Source organism: Anopheles moucheti, chromosome 2, assembly GCF_943734755.1.
Source record: "Anopheles moucheti chromosome 2, idAnoMoucSN_F20_07, whole genome shotgun sequence".
NCBI lineage: Eukaryota > Metazoa > Arthropoda > Insecta > Diptera > Culicidae > Anopheles > Anopheles moucheti.
The window spans coordinates 93,792,517-93,820,395 of NC_069140.1; the positions used below are offsets into that span (position 1 = coordinate 93,792,517).

General features: G+C 44.8%; 2 protein-coding genes and 1 long non-coding RNA gene across 3 annotated transcripts; 1 reads left to right on the forward strand and 2 right to left on the reverse strand.

Annotated features, from left to right (window-relative positions):
• The first annotated feature begins 208 nt into the window (after nt 1–208).
• Nucleotides 209–1,607, forward strand: LOC128298000 (zinc finger protein 271-like). The gene has a single exon (XM_053033723.1). It carries the CDS (start codon nt 222–224, stop codon nt 1,449–1,451), a length of 1,230 nt encoding a protein of 409 aa, XP_052889683.1. The 5' UTR covers nt 209–221; the 3' UTR covers nt 1,452–1,607.
• Nucleotides 1,608–6,576: 4,969 nt separating this feature from the next.
• On the reverse strand, nt 6,577–9,480 carry LOC128296984 (Na(+)/H(+) exchange regulatory cofactor NHE-RF2). Its single transcript, XM_053032523.1, has one exon. The coding sequence runs from the start codon at nt 9,472–9,474 to the stop codon at nt 8,566–8,568; it is 909 nt and encodes a 302-aa protein (XP_052888483.1). The 5' UTR covers nt 9,475–9,480; the 3' UTR covers nt 6,577–8,565.
• A 25-nt stretch (nt 9,481–9,505) lies between these two features.
• On the reverse strand, nt 9,506–27,683 carry LOC128296985 (uncharacterized). The gene is made up of 3 exons (XR_008287233.1): nt 27,610–27,683; nt 26,975–27,058; nt 9,506–9,796 (listed from the first exon to the last, which is right to left on the reverse strand). It is a non-coding gene; the product is annotated as an uncharacterized LOC128296985 (long non-coding RNA).
• Between the last annotated feature and the right edge of the window lie 196 nt (nt 27,684–27,879).

The following is a 27,879-nucleotide window of genomic DNA, read 5'->3' on the forward strand; positions in this document are numbered from 1 at the left end:
TGAAGTCACTTAAATCGTAGATCACCGAATGGCAACGTATGAAAAAACCAGATTGACCATGTGAGTCACGTATATTTGCAACACAGGCGCTGTGGTAAACACGGAACAAAATCTATCGAGTGTAGGTAAATAAACCATGGTTATACCACTTTAAAATGATGTTTCCATTTTCAGTATGCCACCAGTTCCCGTCGAATCTTAACCGCATTTGTGAACGCAGAATGTGTACAGCAGGTCCGTGTTTCGATTGGTCCGCGCATGCAGACGCAGATGATGTTTGTGATATGTTGCCGCTGATCACGGTGAACGATAATAGCGTTATCGCAAAGGAGGTCACCTTTGAAGCAAGTGAGTTTCTGCCGCCTTTATTCGAGCAAGCGGACTTTGTCCTGTACGATGAGCATCAGCTGGTTGTGGAGATGAACGGAGAGATACATGCAACATCATCAGAAGAAGCGATCGTCACACAACTAAACATTGAGGCACCGTACCTGAATGTGAACTCAACCCCGAAAGGAGACGTTTTAGCATGCGACATTTGCAAACTACAGTTCAAATGTAAAACTCATCTAACAAGACACCAGTTGTTGCTGCATGAAGATGAGTTGGGTGTTGAAAAGAAAATCATGCTTCGGAATCATCATTGTCGTCAGTGTGCTGATAGTTTTTCGTCGGTTAAGAAATTTAAGATCCACCTTTTATCACATCATCCGCAGCGTATGGTGTGTGATATCTGTTTAACAACATTCCAAAACCAAGCCTCGCTTGAATGGCACCGAAATTATCATCTTTTGAAGGAAGGAACCCAAAATGGAAGGTACATCTGCGACATCTGCCGGAAACAATGTGCTAGCTCGAGCCATCTACATCTACATCGGAAAACTCATCTCGCACATAAACCATACCCTTGTACGTACGGGTGCGATCGTAGCTTCTCATCGTCCGGTAACCGACAGAAACATATTGCACGAGTCCACACGCATGAAAAGAAGTACCGCTGTACAAAGTGCAATGAATCGTTTATCTACGCCCGTCAACTGCAACTTCACCGCGAACGAAAACATGCTGAATGCAGAAGTAATTCCAAGGGCATCACCATATGTTTCAGGTGCAAGGAATCGTTTGATACCGAGAAGTCTTTCCAAGAACATACAAAAAACCTTAATTGCTTGGAATTTCGCGCATACGAATGTGTGTTTTGCACCAAACGCTTTAAACAGGCCACACATCTGCGGAACCACCTCCTGACTCACCAACAAGACATTCGCGCTTACGGTTGTGAGTTTTGTTCAAAGCGATTCACTTTGGCTGGTGATCTTAAAGTACATCGACGCATACACACCAAAGAAAAACCATTTCGATGTCATCTGTGTCCGGCCGCCTTTACGATGGGCAAGCAATTGAACAAACATCGCTTCAAAGTTCATAAAATTGGAACGGAAAGGAAATAGAATAACCCCACGAAATGTCAAAGACCTACCATTTACTCAAGACAATAATCCTCTCCTCATGTTTAACGTGCATAATAGAAAACAATTAGAACATTGTATACCTTGAATCCTTGAAGCTAGGAAGCGTGTTAAGCAATAGAAACAAACAGTCAATTAAAGTGCAAAGGAATACGACAATAAAACTGTTTTATACCGCCCCGTTTGCGAATACAAGAGCATGCGATCAAAACAGAACATAACCTTTGCTCCCTAAAACAATCATATATGATGACTAAGATAGTGTTCCCTTTCGAATTCAAATGGCACCAAATAATAACTACATATATCTGTAAGAACTGTCAATCTCTGTGTAACGCAAGAGATAGATAAGTAGCACCTGTAGTGAACGAAAAGAATCAATTAAAATAATCCACCTAGCAACAGAATGTCAATGTTAACATTCATCTTCAAGGTTCAGGTCGAGTACAACCTTATGTGAGTGACTTTCTCCGATCCGGAACATGCCCAAGTTACAAAGATGGTGAAAAACGAACCCAAAACGGTTACCGGTAGGGGTTCCCATTATGGTGCTAATGTGACCACCATTCATTCTTGTACTATGATCAAAATTCAGCCACTTTACGTGAAAAATGTCTTTCACGATCGCGTATTTCTAAATCTTCCGATCGTCACTGTACTCCCATCACCCTGACTGACAACTGCTAATTGTGATCCGTGGTACCATTTACAGCACCGCTTCCGGTAGCTCGAACCAGGGTCGCAAAGTAGCGTTGCGCGTGTGTGAGAAAGATCAACCGTAATTAAATCACCTCAGTTCGCCCAGCATTGCGGTGTGATGTCGAAATTGATTCGCCTTACCCGACGCTAGTCATCGATGGCGTAAGCGGGAAGCGAGGAATGGGTAAGGTAAGGTCCAGTTGCATAGATGGGGTTACCATTAAGTCAATAGCTGAAATCATCAAGCTCATTCGAATGGATCGATCGTTAGTCGCACCGGTAACTCTGACATCGATTACGATTTTAATATTCTAATACATTTCTCTTCCAAACTTTTTTGCTTCATCTCCACACGCTCATTAAATTTGGGTTTTTTTTTGCGCCCCAGCAAAGCGAAAAGAAGCGAATGACTTACAATCTTTCATGAGCGATCGACATAAATCAGTGCGGTGTCTTTACCACTTTTACTCCCGACTGGCCGCGCAAGATGCGCAAGCAGACGGAGTTACCTTTTCTTTTCATTTTCTTTCTTCCCCCGATTACTTCATACTTTCGGTGGTAACGAAAATTTTAGCAGCAGTTACAGTCTGGAACGATCATCACATAACATCATTAGGGTGTGAATAAGCGGATAGACGATGAGAGTGGACCGGTTGGGAAAATTTCTTCGTTGTTTTCATCGTCACAAATGAAATAATGCCCCATTCCCACCCGTTTCTTAATCGATCGGCCGGTGGAAACATCTCGGTTCCGTAAATATAATCTGTTGCTAAATGTTTATTGACACAGTTTCGGAGTATAAATGAAGTTTTATTTACGTTTTTTTATTAAAATATTCATTTTAAAAGACGATAGAACTTCTTTATTACGATTAACAATGCAAAATACCTAGCAAAAGCATCAATTTTATTGCAAAAGTACAAAATATCTTACCTTACTTACCTGCTTATGAGACACGACAAACGCCTTGTGGTCTTGACCTACTACAAAAAGCGCTCTAAATCTTTCACGGTCGTCAGAATTCCAATACCAGGAGAGCATCCACGGAAGAGGTAGCACCTAGTACAGCAAATTTTGCTCACTTTCCATACAAAACCAGCTGTTTTCAGATTTCCGATACCAGGAGAGCATCTACGGAAGAGGTAAAACCTAGTACAGCAATTTTGCTCGAAAACCGCTGAAAGGTATGCAATTTTTAAACACTAACTCTCCCGATTTTCATGAAAAGTTTCTTCAAAAACTACCAGTTTTCGAATGTATAGTACCAGGAGAGCATGCACGGAAGAGGTAGCTCCTGGTACTGCGCCGTAAGGTATGCAATCAACTTGCAATGCAATGCGCCGTAAGGTATGCAATGTTTATACACTAACTTTCCATACAAACCGGCTGTTTTCAGATTTCCGATACCAGGAGAACATGTTTTTGAAGAGGTAGCACCTGGTACCAGGATGTTGCACAACACATGTTGCGCAACACATGTTGCGCAACATATGTTGCACAGCAGCTGGCATGCAACATATGTTGCGCAACATATGTCGCGCAACATCTTTCATGCAACATCTTTCATGCAACATCTTACATGCAACAACTTGGGATTGCAACTACCAGGGAGCGCGTGATTTGTGCTTGCTCGGCTGGTACCAGGTGTCACCTCTTGAGAAACATGCTCTCCTGGTATCGGAAATCGGAAAACAGCTGGTTTTGTATAGAAAGTTAGTGTTTAAACATTGCATACCTTTAGGCGGACAAAATTACCAGGTGCTACCTCTTCCGTGGATGCTCTCCTGGTACTATACATTCGAAAACTGGTAGTTTTTGAAGAAACTTTTCATGAAAATCGGGAAAGTTAGTGTTTAAAAATTGCATACCTTTCTGCGGTTTTCGACCAAAATGGCTGTGCTAGGTGCTACCTTTACCGTGGATGCTCTCCTGGTATCGGAAATCTGAAAACAGCTGGTTTTGTATGGAATTTCGTACCAGCCTACGGAAAGTTGACATTTTTCCTGAAACATTTCATACGAAGTTGCTTGCTCGGCTGGTACTAGGTGTCACCTCTTGAAAAATATGCTCTCCTGGTATCGGAAATCGGAAAACAGTTGTGTGCGCGGCAACGGTATAGTGGTTTTTCGCAGTTGACAAGCTGATTTTGTCACTTGACAAATTTGTCAGCATTTTGCCAACTCTCGGGGCCCTGCACCTTATGATGTGGTTTCGTTTCAGAACTTGATAATGCTAGACAATCTACAGGTTTCGAGCAGGTACATATCAAGTGATCTATTCAACGCCTACTGCACACATCTCGATCAGTCTATCCAGAATATCTTTAAGTAATTGTTATCTAAACGTCCGTTTAATATTCATTAAGATTCACCGTAAAACATCTGTAAACCCTCGGGCACGTGCACGTACTGGTCAGTTTAGATATCATATGCACGGTAGGCAATCCAACAGACAATGCCAGATACATCACCATGGCTAACGATGGTCGTGGACAGCAACGTGGGCGACACGGCGCATCTATAGAATATTTATAGGTTAGCTCGCTGTAACAATGGCTCATGTCACTAAACGAGCGTTTCATCTGCTGCACCACTACGTAAAGCACTGTGCAGGCACACAATCCCACACCGGAAGTGGAACCGTTTGTATCGGTCCGGGACCGGGACCCGATGGTTGTAGGGAAACTGATCTACCGGAATAATGGGAACCCATTGGAACGGGAGGGCGTAATCGGGGATACACCGTAACACGCTTGGGATGTATCGAATTGCCAGCACAGCGAACGTGAATGTATAAAAAGCGTTAAATCTACTAACCTCCCCCGGTGTGTGGACCGGGAATGGTACATTCCATTGTTCGTTACCGGGAAACCCTGGGTTCGGTTTTCTCGCATCTTCCATGAAACTTTTCCTATCAACTCCACACATTTATCATTAATTTTAAATTCAATTTCATCTTTAGACACCTTTTCCCAGGGCACCGGCGGTGCACGTGACTGCGGTAGGAAAGTGCGCATAAGTCTATTTGATTTCTCAACGACTTGCTGTTGCTCACTGTACGCCGAACTCAAGGTCACAGTGACAAACGAATCGCTTATTTTCCACTATTGCTTCCACCGGGGAAGAGAATATAGAATCAAAACCCCGAAACAAGCAACAGACACGCACACAACGTTCCCAGCAGGGAAAAATAGTACAGTGGTGTGGAATGACCAAGCGGCCCCGCACAAAACACGTGCTGATGTCACACCGGTAACCCGATCGGCTCCCGACTCGGGTGCACAGCACATGTGTTTGTAAAATTAATTTTTAAACGCTTTTTAAATCCCTCTATCACTGGCGAACAGTTTTTGTTTGATTGTTGTAGGCAGATATTGTACCTCCCAATGTACGGGTGTTTGTTGAAGTGAAACCCCCACAGACAAGAAAATGACAACTTGATGCACATTCTGATGTCATTTTTCCGTTCCGTGCATTACAACTCCACCGTAGGATTAACGATAATGCGTGGTCATTTTTTGCCATTGTTTAGCGGTTCAGTATGCGAAACCCGGCACCGCTCATCAGTAGCACCGCCGCGCAGGCATGATAGATTATCAGTATATGTTACTTTTTTTTGTGTGCGCCATAACGATCGCATTTTACATCTTTGCTACGTCAGTGGTGCCGGACACAACAATACCACCGCACCTGTCAGACGTGAAATGAATCAATGGTGTTCTACTGCCCCTCTATGCAAACGCCACAAACACCATCGCAAGGAAACACGTGTTTCTTTTGTGCGGTGCCGTCCCTTCCCGTTCCCAACCGGCTTGGATGATCTTCGTTTCCGAAAAGATTTTACTCCAGGTTAATGCGCACGCATTGTTTGCGCTGATGGCAGAAACGTTATTCACGTGCGAGTTTTAAGAGCCAACCCTGAAAGTGACCGGCTACAATGGTGACCATCAACTGCTGTATCCCGATAGTCATCCTTTCCGATCACGTTTTGGCCATCAGGCGTTTCGCGTCTGAGTGATACCGGTTTTTTTGTTTTGCAATGATGATTCGCTAAAGGGAGCAATAACACCATATCGGCAACGCATCAATCAAGCAATCCTTGAAATATTCTTCAGGGTTGGGGCTAACGGATTCCTAGTTTTTGCTTCTTTTGTTTTAGTTGCGTTCTGCGTGAGTTGATATCATAACATAATTCTAAGCGTTCTATTGATGAATGGTAGAAGAATAATCGTAGCTATTGGAACTATTATTGTAATTATAATGTATTGTAGTGAATGAAAGCATATTTTTTATCTTTAAATATTAATTTTCCGGAGAATTGCGAAATCTTTAAGGTGATATTGGAAATATAAATGAATGGGAGAATTTCTTTACCGAACACTCAGGGGCCCTCCATAAACGTTCAAATCTTCTTACATCATAAATACTTTATTCTACTTATTACAGTTTCATTACATACGGTGCAAGGTTACTCCACAACGCGCATTCTAAAGGTTTGTTATACTGTACCGCTTATAAGTTAACTTCTACCACTTCCATTAACACTTTCCATCCCATATATTCCTGCACATCAGGATTGTGCACAGTGTGTGCGTGGCTCTTAACATTATTATGGGGGAATTCGCATCTCTGCCGGAATGGTTCAGGGGACCATTTCCGCTTTTCCTATGGCTACAAACTAGCAATACACGGTTGCGTGTAAATGTAAACTTTATAATGCAAGCAACAAATGCAACTAACAAAACGCAATCCAATCGTAGTTACGTTGGTTCGGAGGAGATTTGACTTTAAAATGATAATGCGGCGTTAATCAGGCATTCAGATTTTCCAACGGATGGGCGGGTGTGAAGAATTTTGGCACACGTGTTTTTTTCTACTCCGTTTTTTTCCACCTTTCATTTTTAGTTGTTTTAGAGTGATGTTTTTGCTTATATTGTGTACTTTAAAATGATTATTTAAAGTTTCATTTACTGCGAAGTTATGTCTACACTACGTTGAGAAAGGATGTTTCTTTATACCTTCGATGCTACTATCGAAGGATCAATAGCTTTTTATATTGGAAGGTGTTCTACATTTACACTTCACTTAATATATTGTGTGTGCTCGCGCCCTTATCACAACACCAATAACTGACCAATCCAGCCGCCGTATCTAAAGAATGTACGGAGGGAAAATGTCTAGTCGACTTTTTTGTATTGTTTTGCACAACTTTACACAATCAATTAATTTGCTTCTCGCTATCGCTTGAAATTGTTCCAATGTTTTGCCATCACATCTAGTATCAAACGGCGAGTGTTTGTCAACGTTTGCGCTTATCTATCGATCCGATCACAAAGAAGGTACTGATAGAAGGTTGGATGGTTTACGTGTCGGTTTTTATCAACCCAAACACACGCATACCGGCGATTCAACACGACAACGCAACTGAAAACGTGTGCGATAGCGGGTATCTGCGTTGCAAAACCTAAATATTGATACGATACGGCATTTTTTTTGTTGTATTCGTTATCGCGATCCACGTCTGACCATTCCCCAAAATTGGCGTTTAGTTTTTGATAGTTTTTTTTCTTTTCTGGAACATTGCCAAAGGTCAATTAGAATGTCATAAAAATGAACCTTGAGTAGGGATGATATAACGCACGAGGGAGAGTCATAAATTAGAACACCATATAACGCAACTAATCCGTGTTGGAATCTTGACAATGCGATAACTGCTTGCGGCCAAAGAGATACACAAATCATATACGAAGACTCCCGTACATTCACATTGCCTCATCCTTCCGTTCATCATTTCCGGTACAATACTTTCTCTGTCAAGTACAAACACACCTGTTTTCGCCATAGAAACGGAACACTTCGCATACGGCACGATGCGATGTCTAATCATATCTTCCCCACGGGCCCTCGCTACATCACTGTCAACTTCCTAGACTGTCCACCTGAACAAAACTCCCCTAAACAAACAAACATCTACGGCTCACGCGACTTAGTGAGAGAAAATGGAAACGCCACACCGGGGCGCGTACGTATGGCGTCGGGTTGCAAATTCATTCGAGTAGCCGTGCCGAACGAGGAGCTTATTTGAATAAATATCAGTAACCCCTCCCCCCCACCGGGCGTGATGTATGCTACAAACTGACCAACCGATGGATAACGGTTGCCTCGCAACAGTTCTACATGATAAGGGGGGCTATAAGAAAATCCACCGGAGCACCGGAACAAGCTGCCGGTTTTCACTTTCACCCAATCCGTTTCTACATACACGCGGCGGAGGATTACTTGTGCGTTACAACATCCTGTTTTGGGAAAATGCGTTACATCTAACACTTGCGTCCTTTCGTGACCCTACCGCAGGCAACGTTCCGGGCAGGCTGGTCTGTGCGACACATCGCCACGGCTTACATTTTCTGTATGATGTCGTACTTTTTGCGCAGATCGCACACCTCGCTCTTGGGATCGTACTTCTTGCGTGCTGCCAGCTGTGCCCGCATCTCCGCGGCCGTCATCGTCAGATTAAGCTTCTTGCCCTCGGCTGTCGGTGTCGTTTTGCTCGGTTCCGTGGTGCCATTGGTCGCCACCGGTGGAGCAGCACCGTTCAGTGCCATCTTACCGACAGCCGCACCACCATCCGTCACGGTGAGGACCTTTTTCGTATCGTCGATGATCTTCTCCATCACCGGCGAGTCGGGCTTGTTCGCGTTGGTTGTACCGTTGCCATTGCTGTGACTGTGGTGGTTGTTGTTGTTGTTGTTATTGTTGTTGGTAATATGTACGGTCGCCATGCCGTTGGTGGTGGATTTGGGTGCTTTTTCCTCCATCTTCGCACCCCCCTCCTTCGAATCCTTCTTCTGACCATTCTCCTTGCCTGCACCGTTCATACCATTCGTCTCGTGATGTCCATTGGTCGTAGTACCGTTGTTGTTGTTTGCCGTACCGTTGCTCACCATACCGGCAGCCGCCTTGGCCAGTGCCATTTTCAGATCATTCGCATCCGCCCGCGGATCGATCACGAGCAGGCGGGTTTCGTTCGGGACGGCTTTGATCAGCTCGACCACCTTCTTGTGCGTTTCGGTCGTGATGTTCTGACCGTTCACCTCGATGATGCGATCACCCTGCCGGAGGCCGGCCGATTCTGCCGGCGATCCATCGTCCACCTTGCCGATATACTGCCCCGGTCGACCCTTTTCGGCGTGCAGGTTAAACCCGTACCCGTCGAAATCGGGTCGCTTCACCACATGGCAAAGCCGTGCCTCATACTTCGGGGTGGTCGAACCGTTCTGCGCGGTGGTACTGCTGCTCTTGGACATGTTGTGTGATTTACCGGATGGTCAAATACGCGTCAAGCACCTGAAACACTCTCAAACGTCCACTCTGTGCTGCTCTGATTGATTGGGGAGTTCACTTATCAGTGGGCACACAAACCCGTCCCGGCACTGCTGGAAACGAACTGATCACGCAACTGCACACGCGCACGAATCGTTCGGTTCTGTGGGTCCGCGGCTGGAGCTAGTCACCCTTCTCCGGTTTCGGCACACGCACACGCGGTCGAGCTATCTTTTCTTGGCGGGGTTGGTCGTTTCTCACGGCTCTTCCCCGTTCGCTGTCCCAATGTTCCGGATGTTCCGTTATCTGTGCAATGAAATCGAAAAGAAACAACGGAGAATTGTTAGTACACGCCGTGACTGTCATACGAGAGTACACAATTAATGGACGTCGTGAACGAGAATTAATCCTATCAATTCGTTCTTCGATCGCGGCCGCTCATTGGTATTCTATCGAATTGCGCAAATAATCTGTTCGCTTATCAGAATTCACAATTCGCACTATTGTGTTGCACATGAGTCAGCTTTTGGAGGTTGCATTGGTTCTCATTGCCAAACGGGGAAGTAGTAATCGATGTTAATCAACTGGAGCGAGCTTACGTTCTATCAGAATCTTCAAGATCTTCCACTATTTGTATGCATTCCAGCAGATACATTTAAGCGGCGTACTTTCCATTTCATTCCATCACGAGTGAGCGAGATGAGCTGCGAGTTAAGACGAACTTCGACTTATTACACTACAGATTTAATTTAGTATTTAATTTTTCTTAACAAACTTAGTCGGTAGTATATTAATACAGTGGAGCGCCGATTATCCGGGCATGTCGGGACTCAATGGTGGCCGGATAATGGAATAACACGGATAAAAGTTTCATATAGTTTGGTTGACAAATATGCGTTTATACAACACAATTCAATGGTCTGGGAGTATGTATCGAAACAAAGATAATTTTATTCAAGATTTGTACATACAGTTATTATTAGGTATTCGTAAAGAAGTCTGTGATTTTCGTTTGGACTTGATTTTGCATCATGCTGATAATATTTGCTCTTTTTTTTCGAACAGCTAATTTATCACTGTAACAAAAACCCTTGCTGTCCATGAATTCTAACAACCCATCAGTATACGATTTTGCAGTGTTGAAATCTAGAGAGTTCATTAGTAAGTACGCATGGGTATAAACGCACAATAAAGCACATTTGAATGTATGTAAACATGACAGGATACGATATGAAAATGTCATTTTTGAGAAGCACGGATAATGCGACAGCCGGATAAACGGCGCTCCACTGTAGTATTAATATTGTTCGCGGAACCCTAATTTGTATTAGTATCATTTACGAAACGCGTATTACTTTCGCATGTGCAAACGGAACGCTATAAATGTTCTAGCGTTTCGGCACTGTACAGTACGTTGCGGAAAAATACAGGAAGAATGAATGAATGATCATACATATCAACACTTCAAGCAACAAGCTCGTCTAGGAAATGCTGATGATATAACAAACTTGAATGCATACGAGTGAGCCACACACTTCAAACAACAATCGCTTTTACGTGTTAAGATTGTAAGCTATAAACGTTTGTTCAGGCAGGTCACTCAGGCCACCCTGAGCTACGATAATTGCACCAAGCAACCATCATAAAGTAGTGTTCTTTATGAGCTAGAGAGACGCTACACTTTAGCAGGCCTAAGCGCACTTACAGCGTTACAAATATTTCCCCCCCCCCTTGTGGAATGGTCAGTTCTACATACTAACTCCATTTAAAGAATCACCGAGCTTGGCGCTTATAGACATTTATTGCCATTGCATTTGCTTTCTGTCCAATCAGCAGCAGAAATGCAATATTAACACCAAACCTAATAAATCATTGCCCAACGAAGGGTTTAGTGTGGTTTAAATTCATTATCGCAGCAATTGATTTGGAGTAATTTTTGGAAGGTCGTTCGCAATGGTGATGACAGTACGGGAGAAAAGAAAACGGTACAAGAAAAGCGGTACTACTACCAATATTGGTGTTAAAGCTAAATTGAGCTCGCAACGAGAATGAGAAAAAAAAACATAAACTAACTGGTTCACTTTTGACTCCGATTACAGCCCCCGGTGTTTGCGGTGCGTTGAGCAGTGGTGTGCCAGCTTCTGTGGCAATATTGGGTTAAAAAAAAAACAAACTAGCTCCGAAGTGCCATGGAAGTGTGGAAGGTTAAGTCGTGTGCAGTGACGCACTCGCGTACCGCAATTGCAGGTGGTCGCACAAGTTGCGAGGCGAAGCGAGTGCGACATTTTATTCCATCTCTCGAGCGAAAGAAAGAGGCGAGGCGAGGAGACCGTAACTTCAATCCTTTCGCGGCTTAGGCCAGGTATGTTGGCCATATGCGTGTTATGTGGCTTCGTGCACTGGGGGGTCATTGCACGCGATGGCAACCCGCAGGTTAGGGACCACAACAAGCCCAACCTCCAACGCGGGCGATTGTATCTGGTCTATTTCTGTAAGGCGTGCACCCACCACCCAGCAGAGATAGTGGTGCTGGCAAAGTACTACGGTTGGTGCTTTTCAACTTCCGGCGGATTGCCCGCGAGCGATTAGAGTATGATAGTGCACGGACAAAGTAGGCGCGAGTGCACCATTGCAGAGCGTTGCCACAGGAAACACTGATTAGAGGCGATTGCTCACCGACTCAACCAGGTCCCGTAGACAAGTGGGCGATGCACAATGCAGTCGCTTCGCAATCAACCTCTAATCAGATGAATAAAATGTTAGCGATCGAATTGGTTCAGCACAAGGAGGAGTAGCATAAAACAGTCTGCTGCAGGTGATTGCTATTTCAGGGCCGTATTGGAGAGAGCAGGGTGTTGGCGTGTCCGTGGCGGCGGGTAACAACATATCTGAAGATTAATTGCCGAGCACCTTATTGAGCAATGGCGTCGTCTATCGAGGGGCTCTGGTAGCGGTATGAATGCGAAATGTAGCTCGGTTTGAAATAGTTTGCTTTCGATCGGTTCGCCGGCATATGATCTTGTATTTTTCTTCACCACGAGGTATTTTACGTGAAACAGGACAAGGTTGTGGACATTTGCAAACGGGTTTTTCGTTCTGCAGTGGCGGTGCAGCTTTTTAAAAACAACGATTGATTTGGTTTTATTTACGCGGGAGGATTTTTTTAAATAGAAAGGACTTGCACAATTCTTTTATAATGTTTATTAACAAGAAAGGAAAATTCACCTGTCACAATCCGAGTCGGGATTCGAACTCAAGCCTTTAAATGTGAATAAACCGGTACGTTACCATTTGTGCCATTTGTCCAACCACAAGAGCCTTAGTTGATTGATAACAAAAACGGAAAGCAACGCAACCTAATTTGACTTATTGTAGTTGAACAAGCACTTACAGTCTTCCAATCCGTTTGTTTTGACCAGTTTATCAGACCGTTGCAAATTATGAGATAATACATTTTGCTTTCGGTAAAACAGACTAATTTACAAATGCATGCTGCAGGTACATAAAATTGCTGGCAGGTAGCTGATTACTTGATAATTAACATTTGTATTCAATTAAAGTACAGCGGGTTTGCGAAAGCTGGTAAGCCATTATGGTGTCGGAAAGGGTTCCGCCACTGGGCACTGTTTGACGTGGTGGTGAGTACACGAAGTGAGTAAGTTAGACATGAAACGGTGAGTGAATTTAGGTGCGTTTTTATATGGTAATGATAATAGATTCTACTACACGAATAACTTATTTCTGATAGCTGTCATATTTGATGATTGTCTAGCATCTCTACCGGTGATCAGTACTTCTCTATACTTCTGCCCCTTCTACAATACAATAATCAATCAAAACATGAAAATGAACTCCAAACGTAGCCGGATGTACAAATATCGGAATGCCATGCCAGGATATGTAGGTCCAGTGGGCGGTCAGTACTCTTCCCTGTGAAGGTGTTTCTCTTCCATACAGTATTGGTATTGAGAGTGGATTCTTAACGATCATCTTCCACAAAGAGCCCAAATAGGTAGAGTAACTGGAGCCGAGGCTGGAGGGCACTTCCATCACCATGTCGGTCTACAACGAGTTAGCCTCTATCGAGAATAGTGGTGAAAGGTTACTGGGAGTTACATCAGAAATATGGTAAACTTCCGCAAAAAGTGCTTTTGGGAATCGGATCGAAGGGGTTTTCATATCCGGAATTTATGGAGTAAACTGTAGCATATGTAGTAAATGGCATAAAATGCGTCCTAAAGTGTATGTGATCCTCGTTTCTTCAGTAATCTAGAAAGGAGAACTAAATAAATGATTGGCTCTTAGGTTTATTCTGAGCAATATGAGGTCCACATTTTTTGTTGTGACGTTCTGTTAGGTTCTGAGAAAATCGGAGTAGTCAACTGTTCTTGATCACTCGGTCGTGTGATCGAGAATACCACCAGTACTTCCATATCACCGGTTATTTCCAAATTAGCTTTGCCACACACAAATAAATACATATAAGCAGTGGTACGCACCTTGTATTAAAGTACGTAAATGTGCCTCAACATTCGCATGATCATGTTGTTAAATTAAAATACACATCACTAGTTAAGACGTAGCAAAAAACCCTGCTCTAATACATCGTAGAGTAATATTTTACACCGCCGCGCGTACCATCTCATGCATGCGTGCACATTAATACGCGTGCGTGCAGCGAAGAAGGCTCACCTGACTTTGACACGCCCGTTTTTGACCTGCAAAAATGTGCCAGCTCAAGGTCTTCAAACTGCTCGGCGGTGCGCGCCAGTTGCGAGAGAACCCAGAAGCTGCTGGGCACATTTTGGTGAATATGCATGAGGTGCGTTGGATTTGTTTGCAACGCACCAACTAAACCCATCTCCCCTATCTCCCACAGTAAGCTGACGGTGGAGGCTTCTTCGGCAGCCTACCGGCGGGTGCCGGTGATCGATGGTGCAGCTGCATTCTATTATTTATTCCCTGCGAACTAATTGCTCATTGCGCACGTTCGTTGCATGCAGGTGAGCCAGAATGGTGGTGGTGTGTGCCCGTGTGCGACCCAACAAACGACCACCCAATCATGCTGCTTGCAGCACCACCCGCAACCCAGATGAGGTGCTTTGCCCATCCGTAGTGATGCCCTGATACACCCAGTAGGGCGGCTCGTGTCTAGTTGAAGCGGGTTGGAGAAGATCGTGAGTGTGAATCGGAAAATAGAAATAAATGCAACAAAAGTGCAACTTCCAACACTTGGTGGAAGCACTTCACCGTCGCCCACCCTTCCCAGATGCACTTTCTCGTGGAGATGGGCAAGCAACGAACTGGAAACAATGTGAATATGCGCGGGAGCTTATGCGAGGCATAGGTCATGAACATGGAGCGATTGCTCCTCCGCGTTGTTGTTGTTTGGGGAGGTTCGAGGGAGTATTGTTTTGTGACCTTACGTAAAATTGGTGAGCAGTTAGTTTGTTTGCTATTTTTTTGTGCCATCCGCTTGATTTATCTCGGGAGCGGGAGGAGAAGCCGAGGTAACAACTGGTAGTGAGCATCGGGAAGATTAATGAGGTGACACGGTTTATTCGTAGCCTGGTAAATGAAGTACTTTCGTGAGAAACTACAAAAAAGAAGTCACGCATCCCATTCATTTCTGGACGTAAAATGGTATAGGCAATGCAAAACTGTAAGTCAGGATGCTATAATTTTAAATGGAAACACTCACGAAAACAATGTTCATTGGTGAGCGCAGTGAGAAGTGAGAAGAGGAGCTTGACTCACCATCTTTTATCGACACGACTTTCTTTGACTTTATTTACCCGAAAAAGCTGCATAGAATGGATAATCCTGTCGCATTTGGATTGAGATTTTGGACCTGTCCTGTCGTGTGACACGATCATTCACTTTCGTCACAAGGACGAACAGAAAACATCGTACACGTCCTCTTTGCGTAACAGCAACCCCCAAACACTCTGCAACTCACCCCAAAATGAGCCCTACTCACGGTAGCAATGCTGCAATGTGGCAAAACATTAATTTGAAAGCAACATTTTTGCGGGGCTTTTTTTGTATGCCAATTATAATTTCACACAAACCATCTTCAGAAATGTACACCAAAACAAAAAAAAAACATGCGCCTCACGTGTGCATCTCGGTTGTGATGTCTTTGAACCTGCGGGTTTTTTTTTTGCATTTTGTTTGAAATTTCTCACAATTAAGCCAGCACAATCGGCGCGGCTGAAGGGTTTCATCTGCATTCGAGCAAATAATGCGCATTCGGGTTGGTGTTGTTTAGGTAACTTTTCGCTTTTCGGCCACACTTTTTTTTTCTGTGGACCTGTCTTCGATCCGATCTTGCGCATGTGGTGCGCTTTCCAGCTCCGTGGCGTATTGAGATATCGCACCAGCAAATAAAATCACATCTGCAAGCTTCAGCGAACACAGATTAACATCGTCACCATGCCCGGCTGCTTATTTTACGCTTATCTGTTACCAAAAAGTCCCTGCCTGGCGGTGCAAAACGTGGTGCGATTTTGGGGCTTTTTCCTACGCTTCGCTTTTCGCTTTTCGTGCAGTTCATTTCATCGGTAAACAATCGTTTAGGATCCACCGGCGCCGGCGGCACAACGATACAACCTGTGGACATTGCTGCACGGTTCGCTTACTAATTTATCCACCCCGGTAGTGGACGATTTTCTTGGATGGGATGGAGGTTTAATAAAAGCTACAGCCGGTACAGTTAGCGCAGCGCAAGATGCCTTTAATATCCGTGGTGGTTGTTGGTTTTGGGGCGAGCGGTGCGAGCGTTGGCTTGTTAAATATTTTGTCACGAGATGGCGTTTGCTCGGTTAGATAATACGCCCGTGCGCAGGCACGATTGCACCGTTTGAGTTCGGTATAATGTTTGCCCGTGGATGCTTTAGTTTTGCGTTACCGACTTTTACTTTTACCGCCTACCGTGAACCCGTGAAGAGGGGCCCGATGATAGCAAACAATAATTCGCGCACAGGCGTTTTAAGGCTAGCGTTACATTCTCCAAATCTGATCATCCCAGAATAACCTTGATTTTGCACCAAAACTAGCTGATCATCCCAGCGCTCCGCACAGCAACGATGTATTACCTCATCAATTTAAAGGGCGAAAATGTTCCATCAATTACACCGGCAGGACGGCGGCAGTCGTCCTCCGCGTGCGACATCATTCCCCCGAAGGCTTCCTCATCAGTCATCACAAATATTGCCAACCGCATGAGATCATCGAATGGCAATAAATACAAACCACGGGCACACTCAATTCTCAAGGCCCTTGGAAGGTCACGAACACATCTTCTTCGTGCGTGCATTAAAATACACCGGGAGGAAGTGGAAGTTTTGTTAAACAACACATCAAAGCGAGAGAGAGAGAGCGAGAAAATCAATCGACTGGAAGAAACGATACGGAATTAATAAAACCCCCCACACACTGGCAGCACCTTGGCGGCAGTGATCTTGTCAGGCAAATTGCCAACCGAAGAAGATGCAATTCGATGTCGTATCAGTGTTTTAAACGCCGATAAAGCATCGCCCAACAGATTGCCTCAACCACGATAGCGGGAAGTCATCCCGGTACGGGAGATCATCGTGAGAACTATTGTGACAAAGAATGAAAGATGCACCGCGAAAGGTACATTCCTTCTCATCCCACGTCTATGCTGCTGACGAATTTCTCATTCTCCTCCATCTTCAATTCCCATTTCCGATACACGATTGTCAAATAATAAATGACCGGAAAAGGTCGTTTCACCGCTGGCGCCGATCCATCACCATTTCCTTTCCTCGCGTTCGATCGTAAGCTACACCAGGATGTAAATCAACTTGTCCCATTCCCATTCCTCCCGGTGCACGGTTCATAATTTCCCCAATGCCGGTTTGTAGCAAACCCCTGCCGTTCAACAGTCACCACTAATCGGCAACACTCGATCTGTGCAAATAAAGCATTAATAAACACGTACGTCCGTAGAAGCCGACTCCGTCGGTAAACAACATCCACCGTGGTAGCGAAACTGCTAAACAACACCAAAATCCCTGTATGGCCAGAGCGGAAAAACCGGCAGGTTGTGTGGACACGCAGAAACGATAAAAAATTTTACGCCACTTTTGCGCTTTTGCGCGTGTCAACTTTACCGGCTACACGTCGATTAAAGTGACCGTCGGTTGGACGGTGAGGCAATAAGAAATTGGCAATCGGGTTTCTTCTTCACCTGTATTCCTCTATGGTCAGATACGCTGCTGTGTGCGAGATGTCAGGTGAAAATTGTTAATTATTATTTGTTTCTCATTATCAGTGAGTGGTTTGCGCTGTGTTCCTGTACATACTGTTGCCCTCCGCAATGGACGAACTTATAGACTGTCAATGCGCGGTCGTTGTACATTACTTGTATGACACGTTTCGAGAATTATTGTACCACCTTTCACTGATGCACTGACGAACCGGTAAAGTGGAGGAGACGGTAATGCACGAACCATCAACACCACCCGGTTAGAGTTCAAATCTCGAACCTGAATCGTGTTGTAGTCCACCACAGATTACTTAGCGAGTTGGGTTAGTTTAAGTCACTGATCACACAGTCACACAGAAGACAAAGATGGTGGTAAAGTATTATCTATATTGACGAGATAATATTCTGAACGGATTTTCAGAGTATTCCAATCTACTTAACTCGATAGTGTCCTCCTATACACAGTCTCTCGCGTTCATGAAACTACTCCGACTTCGTTGATGGAAATCTAAATTCAACACCTTGAAAAATCCAGAACCAATTATTTGACGTTGAAGATTACTGATCAGGAGTACTCCAAGACTCTGGCATATCCCGAGCCTAACGGTCTCCAAAATCCCCCTTACAACTTCCACTCCCGGTAATCTGAAATTCTGAGTTGATTTGGATAATGGAATTCCACGGACAACCTGACTCCAGCTTAAGAAGCATTATCCCGATCAGTAGTTCCGGGCTTCGGAATCTGGTCTAAATCTACACCAAAGATTACAGATTGAATTTCTCTCGGTTATTATGCACATATGATCTCTTAGTATACTGCTCAATAAGAAAGATGCCGCCATACTTTGTACAATGTTCCTCAAATGACATTTATTTAGACTTTGGAATGTTTCGTGCGCAATGTGGTAAACAATCTTCAACTTCGCAAGCAAAACAGATTCCATTTATAGGCAAACAAATGACGACAAGCACATCTTTAGCATGACTCACTGGTTTGGTCTCATTCCTGTGCTTTGCAGAATATATTTAAACCAGACGCCACTCCACTGCTGCTGCTGGCACTTTATTGCACTGTGCCGGGAAGCCGGAACTGTTTGCGATCGCGATGTCACCACCGCTTGCACATCGGTGGTGCATACTGCTGCGTGTGATATAATTAGCAGCTCCGACTGTGGGAAGCAACTACATCGCTGACTAATGATTGCCTGGATTAAGAGTGAAAGTGGCTGCGAAGATTTCAAATTACTACCAGCAGCGAAGCTACGAGTGTCGTCTAGTAACGCTAATGATGCCTCTGCAGTGCGAGCGGGCAGAACGTTGCTAGCGTTGAGAAATTACCTGATGCTCGATGTCAAATGCAGATGGAGTTTTTTTCCCGCGATCGTATCAATAAACACGCGGAGGAAGGTTAGTCGGTGTGTATTTGAGAGATTTCAGCTGTACAAACTGTACGTACACGTGAAAGAAAAAATTAAAATGAATGTTATCTGTTTCCTAATCAGCTTCTGTTCCGTTCAATCAACACTCCGTTGAATGATGATCATAGGAAGACTCTGCTTGAGATACTTCGAGACACATCGACATCCAATAAAGTGGATGTAGAAAAGGGAATACTGTAGAAGTCTGTTTTCCGTCTCTGAAATCGCATTGCATAACGATTCAGAGTTGTTTATCTCACCTTACTTCGTTGCGTAAAAAAACTGTACGAAATTTTGTAACCTTCGCTTCGGCTTCGCAGTTAAAATGTACTCAAAAATTGCATCTCCAATCCGAGCTGCATTCCGGAGTTCGGAGCATCCTTCGGAGGGCTTTCTTCTCATCCTCCTACAGCATCCCCATAACCCACCTCAACCCGCGCACACACCACTATTCCAATCCGGACGAAGCGCGCTGTCAAGCGAAAATTATCGTCATAGCACGAATTCCTGCGGTGCATTGTTATGCGCGGCCGAAGAACAGAGTGGTACACCGTGACGTGATCACTTCGCAGCACGTAACCGAAGCGTCTTGCGAAGATGCGCCACAAAGCGGAAACCCCACGGAATCGACCGATCGGAGACTGTTCGCCAAGGTTACGGCAAACGATCATCATCATCATCGAGTTTTGCTGAACCTGTCCACTTCCATTAGCGTCCCCCGGGATGCGCGATCTTGACGATTTGGCGATTAAATCTCGACACATTGCGATGATGATCTAAGAAGGTCTCTGAAGGTTAGGCAAAATGGCTAACCCCATCCCTTTCCGTGAGGCTCCGTTCTGTCCAACACAATGACGAAGCATCGAAACGTCCAGTGATTGAGTGGAAGATGGCTAATCACTGCTAGTAGCTCCAGAAGAAAAGCGACCCGCACTCGTCCAAGAGTTTCCAACTTTTCTTTGTCCGCTGGTCTAATTAGTCATCCAGCACGCTGATTTCTGGTGGCTGGACAGGAAGAAGCGCTGCGAGCAGTGCACCAACAGTGTGTACCGTAAGCGATCAAGTGGGTACGGCGAAACCCAGAACCGAACCGAAAGTCCAGCATTGCGCAACTAACAAATTGCTGGAGCATTGCTGGAACCGGGATCGAAGTGACGCCACGAGCGCCATCAAGCATGGAGACGGTCATTCGTTCCAAGCGTGACTTCGGCGTTCTTCCCGGACACAACGAGCCACAACGATGGACGCGGCAAAGGGAGATTGATGTAATTCTTTCCGATTTTCTTCGCCAAACCAGCGACGTATCGGTAGAAACCGGTGTTTCATTCTAGATGCTCTGTGCTGTGTTGTGTGAGCGCCCTAAACTTGCTCAACGCTTGATGCGTTTGTGTGAGTAATGCCCACACATGAGCCACCAACCGAGCCCAGTATCCAACCCTTGGACGTAGCATGACGCATCTGGAGGAGGAAAACAACGAGACTTCTCCACACTGCCAGCTAACCGGTGAGACTTGAAGACTTCGCTTTCGTCGGTCACAAACCGGTTCCCGTTTTGGGGAAGGGGGGGAAGGGTCGATACAACCGGTGGAAGATGAGTGAAGATATTTATTACCGTCATATACCCCTCACACACACGTGCAGTCTTCCGATTACGGCAGCATACACGTACAACACAACAACGGCAAAAGCATACATTCTGCCCATGCGCATGTATTCGCACCGATTCGTACCGTTCCCAAACCCCTCCAGCGGTTTTGGGGCGTATCAGGTCCTGAACTTTGTGCGATCATCATGCAACTAACCTGGTGCGGAGACTTTGACGATGCGCCATGCCCGTACCGTGTGTCATTGCCTCGCAACCATCAAGCAGGAACATTGCACCGTGTTCTGAGTGGAGTCGGTCGTGACTGGTTGCGATGCGGACAGATATAAATCCGAAGTTCCTGTAGGATTTTCCACCGTGTGCTGGCGGTGCAATTTGTATCGTCCGGGATGTGGATTCGCAGATTGTTCCCAATAGCCGGACCGAAGAATCTCACATCCGAGGTCAATACCATGGCGCAACAGTAGGCAAGGGGCACACAGGAAAGACTTAAACGAGCGTAAAGCAAAAAGCCGTTTGTAGACTTCGATTCTTGGGTTGGGTTCTACACGCTTTCTAACTATATGGTGCCATAAACTTTGAAAGACTTTCAACGCATCTCCGCTTTTATTGGACATTGGACATAATCTATTGGACCACGGGGACGCTGTGGAGGAATTAATGTTGGGTATTAGAATGAGAATGTCCGAGGGGACTGATTTAAATTTTTGATTGGGTTTGATGTTATTACATTACCATGAAAGAGAAAGAGCGTTATGTCCCACTAGGTCCCAAATTCTTCCAAGCGAAGCTGTTGAAGCTGCTGGACTAAAGCTTAAGAGGGTCTTTCTTTTCCTTTGATAATTCTCAAGACTTTTACTTTCGGGCCTCTTCAGCCAGAATGCCTAGCATCTCTAAATCTTTCTTCATCTTTCCATCATCTTCTAAACGCCTCACGAGAAGCATAATTGTATACGATGTTCACTTTCACTTTTAATGTCGTAATCCATTACTCTGCCCAGTTTCGGCATTGTTTACCTCAATCAAATCGACCGCCAGGTCTTGAACTTTTTGGAGCGTGATCAGCTGATCCGGTTCGCCTGGGGGCCCTAATGAATTTGGTCCATTTAGCCTCATTACCTCCGACCACCGGGCAGACGTAGGACCCGCGATTAGCAGGTGAGGTTTATCGTCCGCATCACGAATCGAAATTCAGACGAAATTCAAACGTTCCGTAAGCGAAATCGTTCGATGCACCCGGCACGGAAATGGAAGATTTCTCTCCACTGGAATCTGCTTTGATTAAATCACCTCATAATTGTACCATAATCGCACATTATAGCGCGTCAGCTAATGGGATTACGTGTGACCGAAGGCCGCACTGAAGCATGAGACAGACGACTTTGGCTTCCTCGCACAGTATTAGGCGAAGTGCCCCCACGCGTTTAGCGCTTCCGTGGTGTGGTACCGATTTGTAGAAACTTAAAGTAATTGCATTCTAAATTAGCAGCGTGTAAACAAGCTCTTCTTACCAAAAGTTTTATTGCCTTACAAGCCTACGAGGTGGCGCGATCTTTCAAAGACTTGTTGTACGTCCGACCCCAGTTCATAATATCGAGAACCTGTACATCGTCACAGTCGCTAGTCACGCGTGGTAACGCTTCCAAGTTGTTGCGATTCGTAATTTGAAGGGCACTGGTTCGGTTGTTTTGTCCAGCATTTTATTTTTTTTTTTTCGGTCACGTCTCTTCCGTCCTGATGGCAATGATGTTATTCTGCCTGTCCAGTGACCGTTCCGTCCCGGTTCAAATTGTCAATTCATTAAGCATCGATCTTCGCGCACAAAATACATAAATAAACAATCTGTATCTCTCACCCACTGGTTCATGCAGCTTAATGCGATCGTTTCTATTCACCCGTACGAAATCGAACCGTTAAATCGGTGAGTTCGGAAGCAGGCTGACCTTAACTTTGAGCGTCCGGCAGGTGACGTTTGATGGACGGTGAAGCCGGATAGAGGAGATGCACGCACTCATTACTGGAACCGTGCGGAACGCTCCCAATGGGGACGCATTTCGGCAGTTTTGCTTGGTTTTCGAACAGCTGACATTGAGTGATTGGAGTAGATCGGGTTGATCACCTCAAAACGTGAACAAAAGCCCTGCCATGTATCCTGCACACAGTTGAACTTTTTTCCAACATTGTTTGCGATAGAACACGGCAGCGATAAATGCGGAACAATCAATGACTCATGATGGGACCGATGATTCATACAATAGAATGCCCTTTTATGTCATTATTCTGTGAGAAGAATATTAATTCTACCGTGGGCACTTCCTTCTCGCTTAACAGCTCATCCGTACCGGAATGTCTAACGCACACGACGGTTCTGTTTGCGACGATTTCCGTACTTTTTCCACAAAAACATACGATCAACGCGTTTGATCGTACCGTTAATATTCTTAAAAGCCATCCCACCGCACAGTGGGCGCGGACGGGGATAAAAATTTTGGATATTGGTACTCGCAGTATTTTTGCATGAAAGTAGATGCTCATACATTAAGAAAGCCAAAAAGGGAGATCTTCAAACACCGTACTTTCGAAGAAATAAATTTGCAAAGTGAAAAATATTTTCCAAGCCTTATGAAATTTGACAAATGAAAGTAACAAGATTTTGAACGATAACAAATCCAAAAGTACAGTTTTGGTGTCAATGATTGATTCTGTTTCAGAGAGGTTATTTAATACCCTTTGAAAATCAGTTTTGAAATAGAAAATTGGTAAAATATTGACAGAGATATGGCAAAAAATATAAACGTTCTTTCAAAATTCCTTCAAAATAATTTTGTTCGAATATCAAAATCGTCTGTTATATTAAATAATGATTATATTAAACCATTTCAAGAACAAAGCATTGAACGTTTTATCGCATACTGTTTTCATTCCGGCTTTTGTTAAGGGCTGTGTCCACTGTGCCATCCCATCGCCCGATTGATTGATCCCCGGTTCGAACAGCCCTCGACCGGATGACGTAATTTGATCGTACGTTCCGCGGTGTGTGCCGTCGTCAACAGGGCACAAAAATAATGCCCAAAAAAACGGTCCCCCAGCATGCGAACAGAAAAAAGACAACATTCGCCATGTCCGGTTGGCAAAAAAAGCCACCTCGTGTATCGCAACGAAGAATTACGGCGTATTTCATCGGCGCAAAACACGAAGCGCAGGGTAGTGGTTCTGGTTTATCAGTTTGGATGCAAATGATGTAAATGATGGTTCCACAAGGGGCATCGAACATTAAAAAAAAACACACATGGGAAACTGGCCAATCAGTCGCGAACGAAGACGTCACTTGGCCTGTACGCAAGCCGAAAATAACCGAAATTGTTGGGGAACACTGAACAGTAAACAGGTCTGTGCAACAGATGGACTACCACCCCTCTCCTGCCTTTCATCATAAATGGTAGGGTCGTCATCGATGGGAAAGTCCGTCCAGAGTAGCGGGTTGTCATTTTTGTTGTAGTTTTTGAACCAGTTTCTTCACTTCTGACTTCTTACGTCGTGGTTGATACCGATCGTATCTTCGATCTTCGATGTTTTCTGCGTCGAGTATGCATATGAGCTCGTCAAGCTCTCGTTCAAAATTGAGTTTGCACTTTCATCCGGATCTACAGCCGCTAAGCAACTCTTGAACATGTGCCGATTTTGTTTTGTACTTCTTTCTCCAACCTTCCAAGGTGCCGTTAAGGGGGTTGTACACTCTAATTTTGTGTACTTTATCAAGCTGGATTTTTTTGGGGTGGCCCGGTAGTATTTTGGTAGAGTCACACGACAGGAGCGGTCCAAAATCCCAACCGGACCTAATTTGGATCCACCAAGCCAAAAGAAAGCGAGAAATGGAAGAACTTTTTGATGCCTCTTTGAGGTTGCAGTGCCAGCAAAGAAGTACTTTCACCCGAAACTCTTGAGACACTGCGTTTCAAAGATTACAGGCTGTAAACTGCAGCAGTATCGAAAAGACTCGCCAAATATCCCGGTCTTAGAGATGACAATTATCCCGATCTTCAAACTCAAAACTCCCTCGAAAATCCTCAACGAAGGTAGATAAAAATAACAAATTCTATTACAAAAATACTCCCTTAAATCTTAAAGTCACCAGAGTGTACTACTGCCTTAAAATCAGTCACTAAACAGAAAAAGACAACCTTGCTTAAAAACCCACCAAACCTAAACCCCTTCCCTGGTAGGAAACATCATTACATGATCGAAATTTCCCGTCCCAGCCGCTCTGTTCCCTCCAAAACGGTTTCGCTGCAATTTCTATCGCTCAGCCAGTGCGCAGCAAACCTGATGTTTTGCGTAAAATAAAGTAGAAGGAAAGAAAAAAACATACAACACACCAAATGTTGCGTATTTACCTCTTCGGGGCGAATTTCAACAGACAACCGGTGGCGAGTACGGGGTCGGGCGAGTCGCGCGGGACGCACTAGTGGACCGTAACAACCTGTCACTGTGGAGGCGAACCGTACGAGAGAACAGGTTAAGCCCAAGATACTTGGTGAGGGTAACCCACGGTAAACAGTTTCCACGAGCGACGGTTCCAAAAACAAAAAAACGGCAACAACTGTGATGTTCCACGTGCGCAGATTGTAATCGACGCGCATCGGCGAGAATCATTACTAGAATGCAGTGTGTTATGTTATGATGCGCACCCGCGTCCCACTTTGCTGATATTCTCGAACATTTTCCAATTCCGCTAGTGCTGTTGCCCGTTGGTGACACATTAACGTCCGTTGCGAAGTTTCGCGTATCGCCGATAAATATGGATGAAATCATTCCTAACATCTCCTTCTCGCTGCCGTAGCGCATTGTTTGTTTTGGGGGCCACCCAATAGATGTGGTTGTGCCTCGAATGTGTTCTTATCATACAAAATTGGCGCTTTGTAACCATCGGAGAGATCTGATGTCAAGATCGAAACCGTTCTATCGACTCGGCTGTGTCTCTGTTGTCGAAGCGACATCACACTCGATCGAGCGAAGTTCTTTGTCGCACGGAACACGTGATTTATCAAGCGCTAACCTACAAGGCAACCTTCCTGCCGAGTTTCGCCAATTATCACGCTGGAAGAAGAGGGAGGGAAAAAATAATGGTGGAACAAGAAAATCCAGTCCCAAACAGTCGAATGCTGGGGACGCAAGCAATATTCGCCAAACGTTCAAATTCGAAAACACCTCCAAAACAGATCAGATATGACCTTGTGTCCCCATCGAACCAGAGTCGAAAACAGACTGAAGGTTTTGCGTTTTCACTTTATTCGATACGCGTTATGCGTAGCGCTATCGTAGCTGAAATAATTCCTTCCAAAGCTTAAGGTGTGAGAGATAAAGCCGCTTCGAAGTTCGGCGTGACTATGCGTCGTGATAAATGTTGGACCGAGCATTTTTTGTCTTATATAGCCCAAACAATATTTGATTTAAAAGCCGTTATTGGGGGAAATGGTAAATTAGCGAATGCATTACTCATCCCATCCCGTCGCCCGAATGTTCGTCATTGGTAGCTGTGAAACGGGCTTAATGATCCTTAATTTGATTAGCTCGTACGATCGAAACGGTTTCATATTTAGCTCTAGAATTAGCGCTCGGTAAGGTTGCAGCTACGCCATTGGTAAAAGCCATTCTATCGACCGTCCCGTGGAATGTCTTCCTGGTGGCTGTTCTTCCCCGTTTTACCTCCACAAAACTTCACGTTCTTGGGGCTGGTGGAACGGAATGTGCAAAAGGCGCCGATCGCATGGCGTAACAGTTTAGCCGTACGGTCACGTTCATTTACGGCCCGGTTTAGAAGCCACCCGGAGACGATACATGTGACGAACCACCACTTCTCCAAGCGTCATTTACTCGATTGCTTCGACCAAGGCACGTACAATCGGATGGCCGCATCGCAATGGCAGAAGACTGCTGCCACACAAAGTAACGCGTCCATTTCGTCTTCGATCGTGCATAGCGACCATTCCATGCACATGCACATTGCATTCCACCGTTCAAGGTCTGGGCGCTCTCGGCCGCCCGCCCATTACACGCAGCTCGCAACAGGTGATCCGGTTGGGAAATGGTCAAAAACGATTCCCGTTTTGGGGCATAAACTTGATCACCTTTGTCGCTGACCTTGAACGGATGCCTAAAAGCAACTTTTGCATACTGATATCAGATTACAGGTATTTTACGCCTCAAGCTTGTTCTCTACTTCTGCTTACCTTTTGGCTGCGGGCGACTGATCACCGTCGAACGTTATTCCGGGCTGGACACTTTTAATTAACGCCAACCAAATTGCACTGTAACTGTAATATAAAATTTCATCAAACGTCGTACTAACACCGCACTCATCTCGATCGTGTAGATAGTGTATTGGATCAACAAATGCAGTTTCACCTTGGAAAAGATCCAACAAACTATCTATAAATCACTGTAGGGATATGCAAGGATCACATCAACAATAACGAATCACAATGCAACTTGGACCGAACTACGATCACTTTGATACTTCAATTGAAAGCTAAGGATATTGTATGGTTTGATTTCATGCGCTTCATTTATCATCCCAGCTGCAGTTTAGGGGCTCTAGCATTTCCTTCCCTTTAAGCTTGAAACTGCTGTTCGGGAAGGATCAGAAAAAGGAACCAAGAACACACACGCACACACCGCACTAAACCTTCGTGGCGAAGGAGAAAGACAATTCCTTCGCAGCTTTTATAACCACCAACTGCTTTTGGAATTCACAGCACATAAACGAATGGAGTGAAAAACTACAACACCATAACAATGCGCACTGTTGGTTTCCTTTTGCACATTTAAACTTTAATTGTTCTGCACAAGTTGGAAGCACACTCACCGTTTAAAGAGGGACACGCTGCTGTATTAAGCCTTTCGGCGGAGAAGCGCAACAATTTTAACACTGCACCGCAATGTTTGTAACGAACGAAGTCTTCAAAAGAAGAAAACACGGCTAGAGATGGGCGCTCGGAACGATGGTTCCGGTTTACCCAACCAACCGTTCATGCCGTTAGGACCAATTGATATAACGATCAAATAGCACAGCATAACTGACGTAAAATGTATTTTGTCACACATTTTTTAAATAGATATTTAACTTATTTGACGT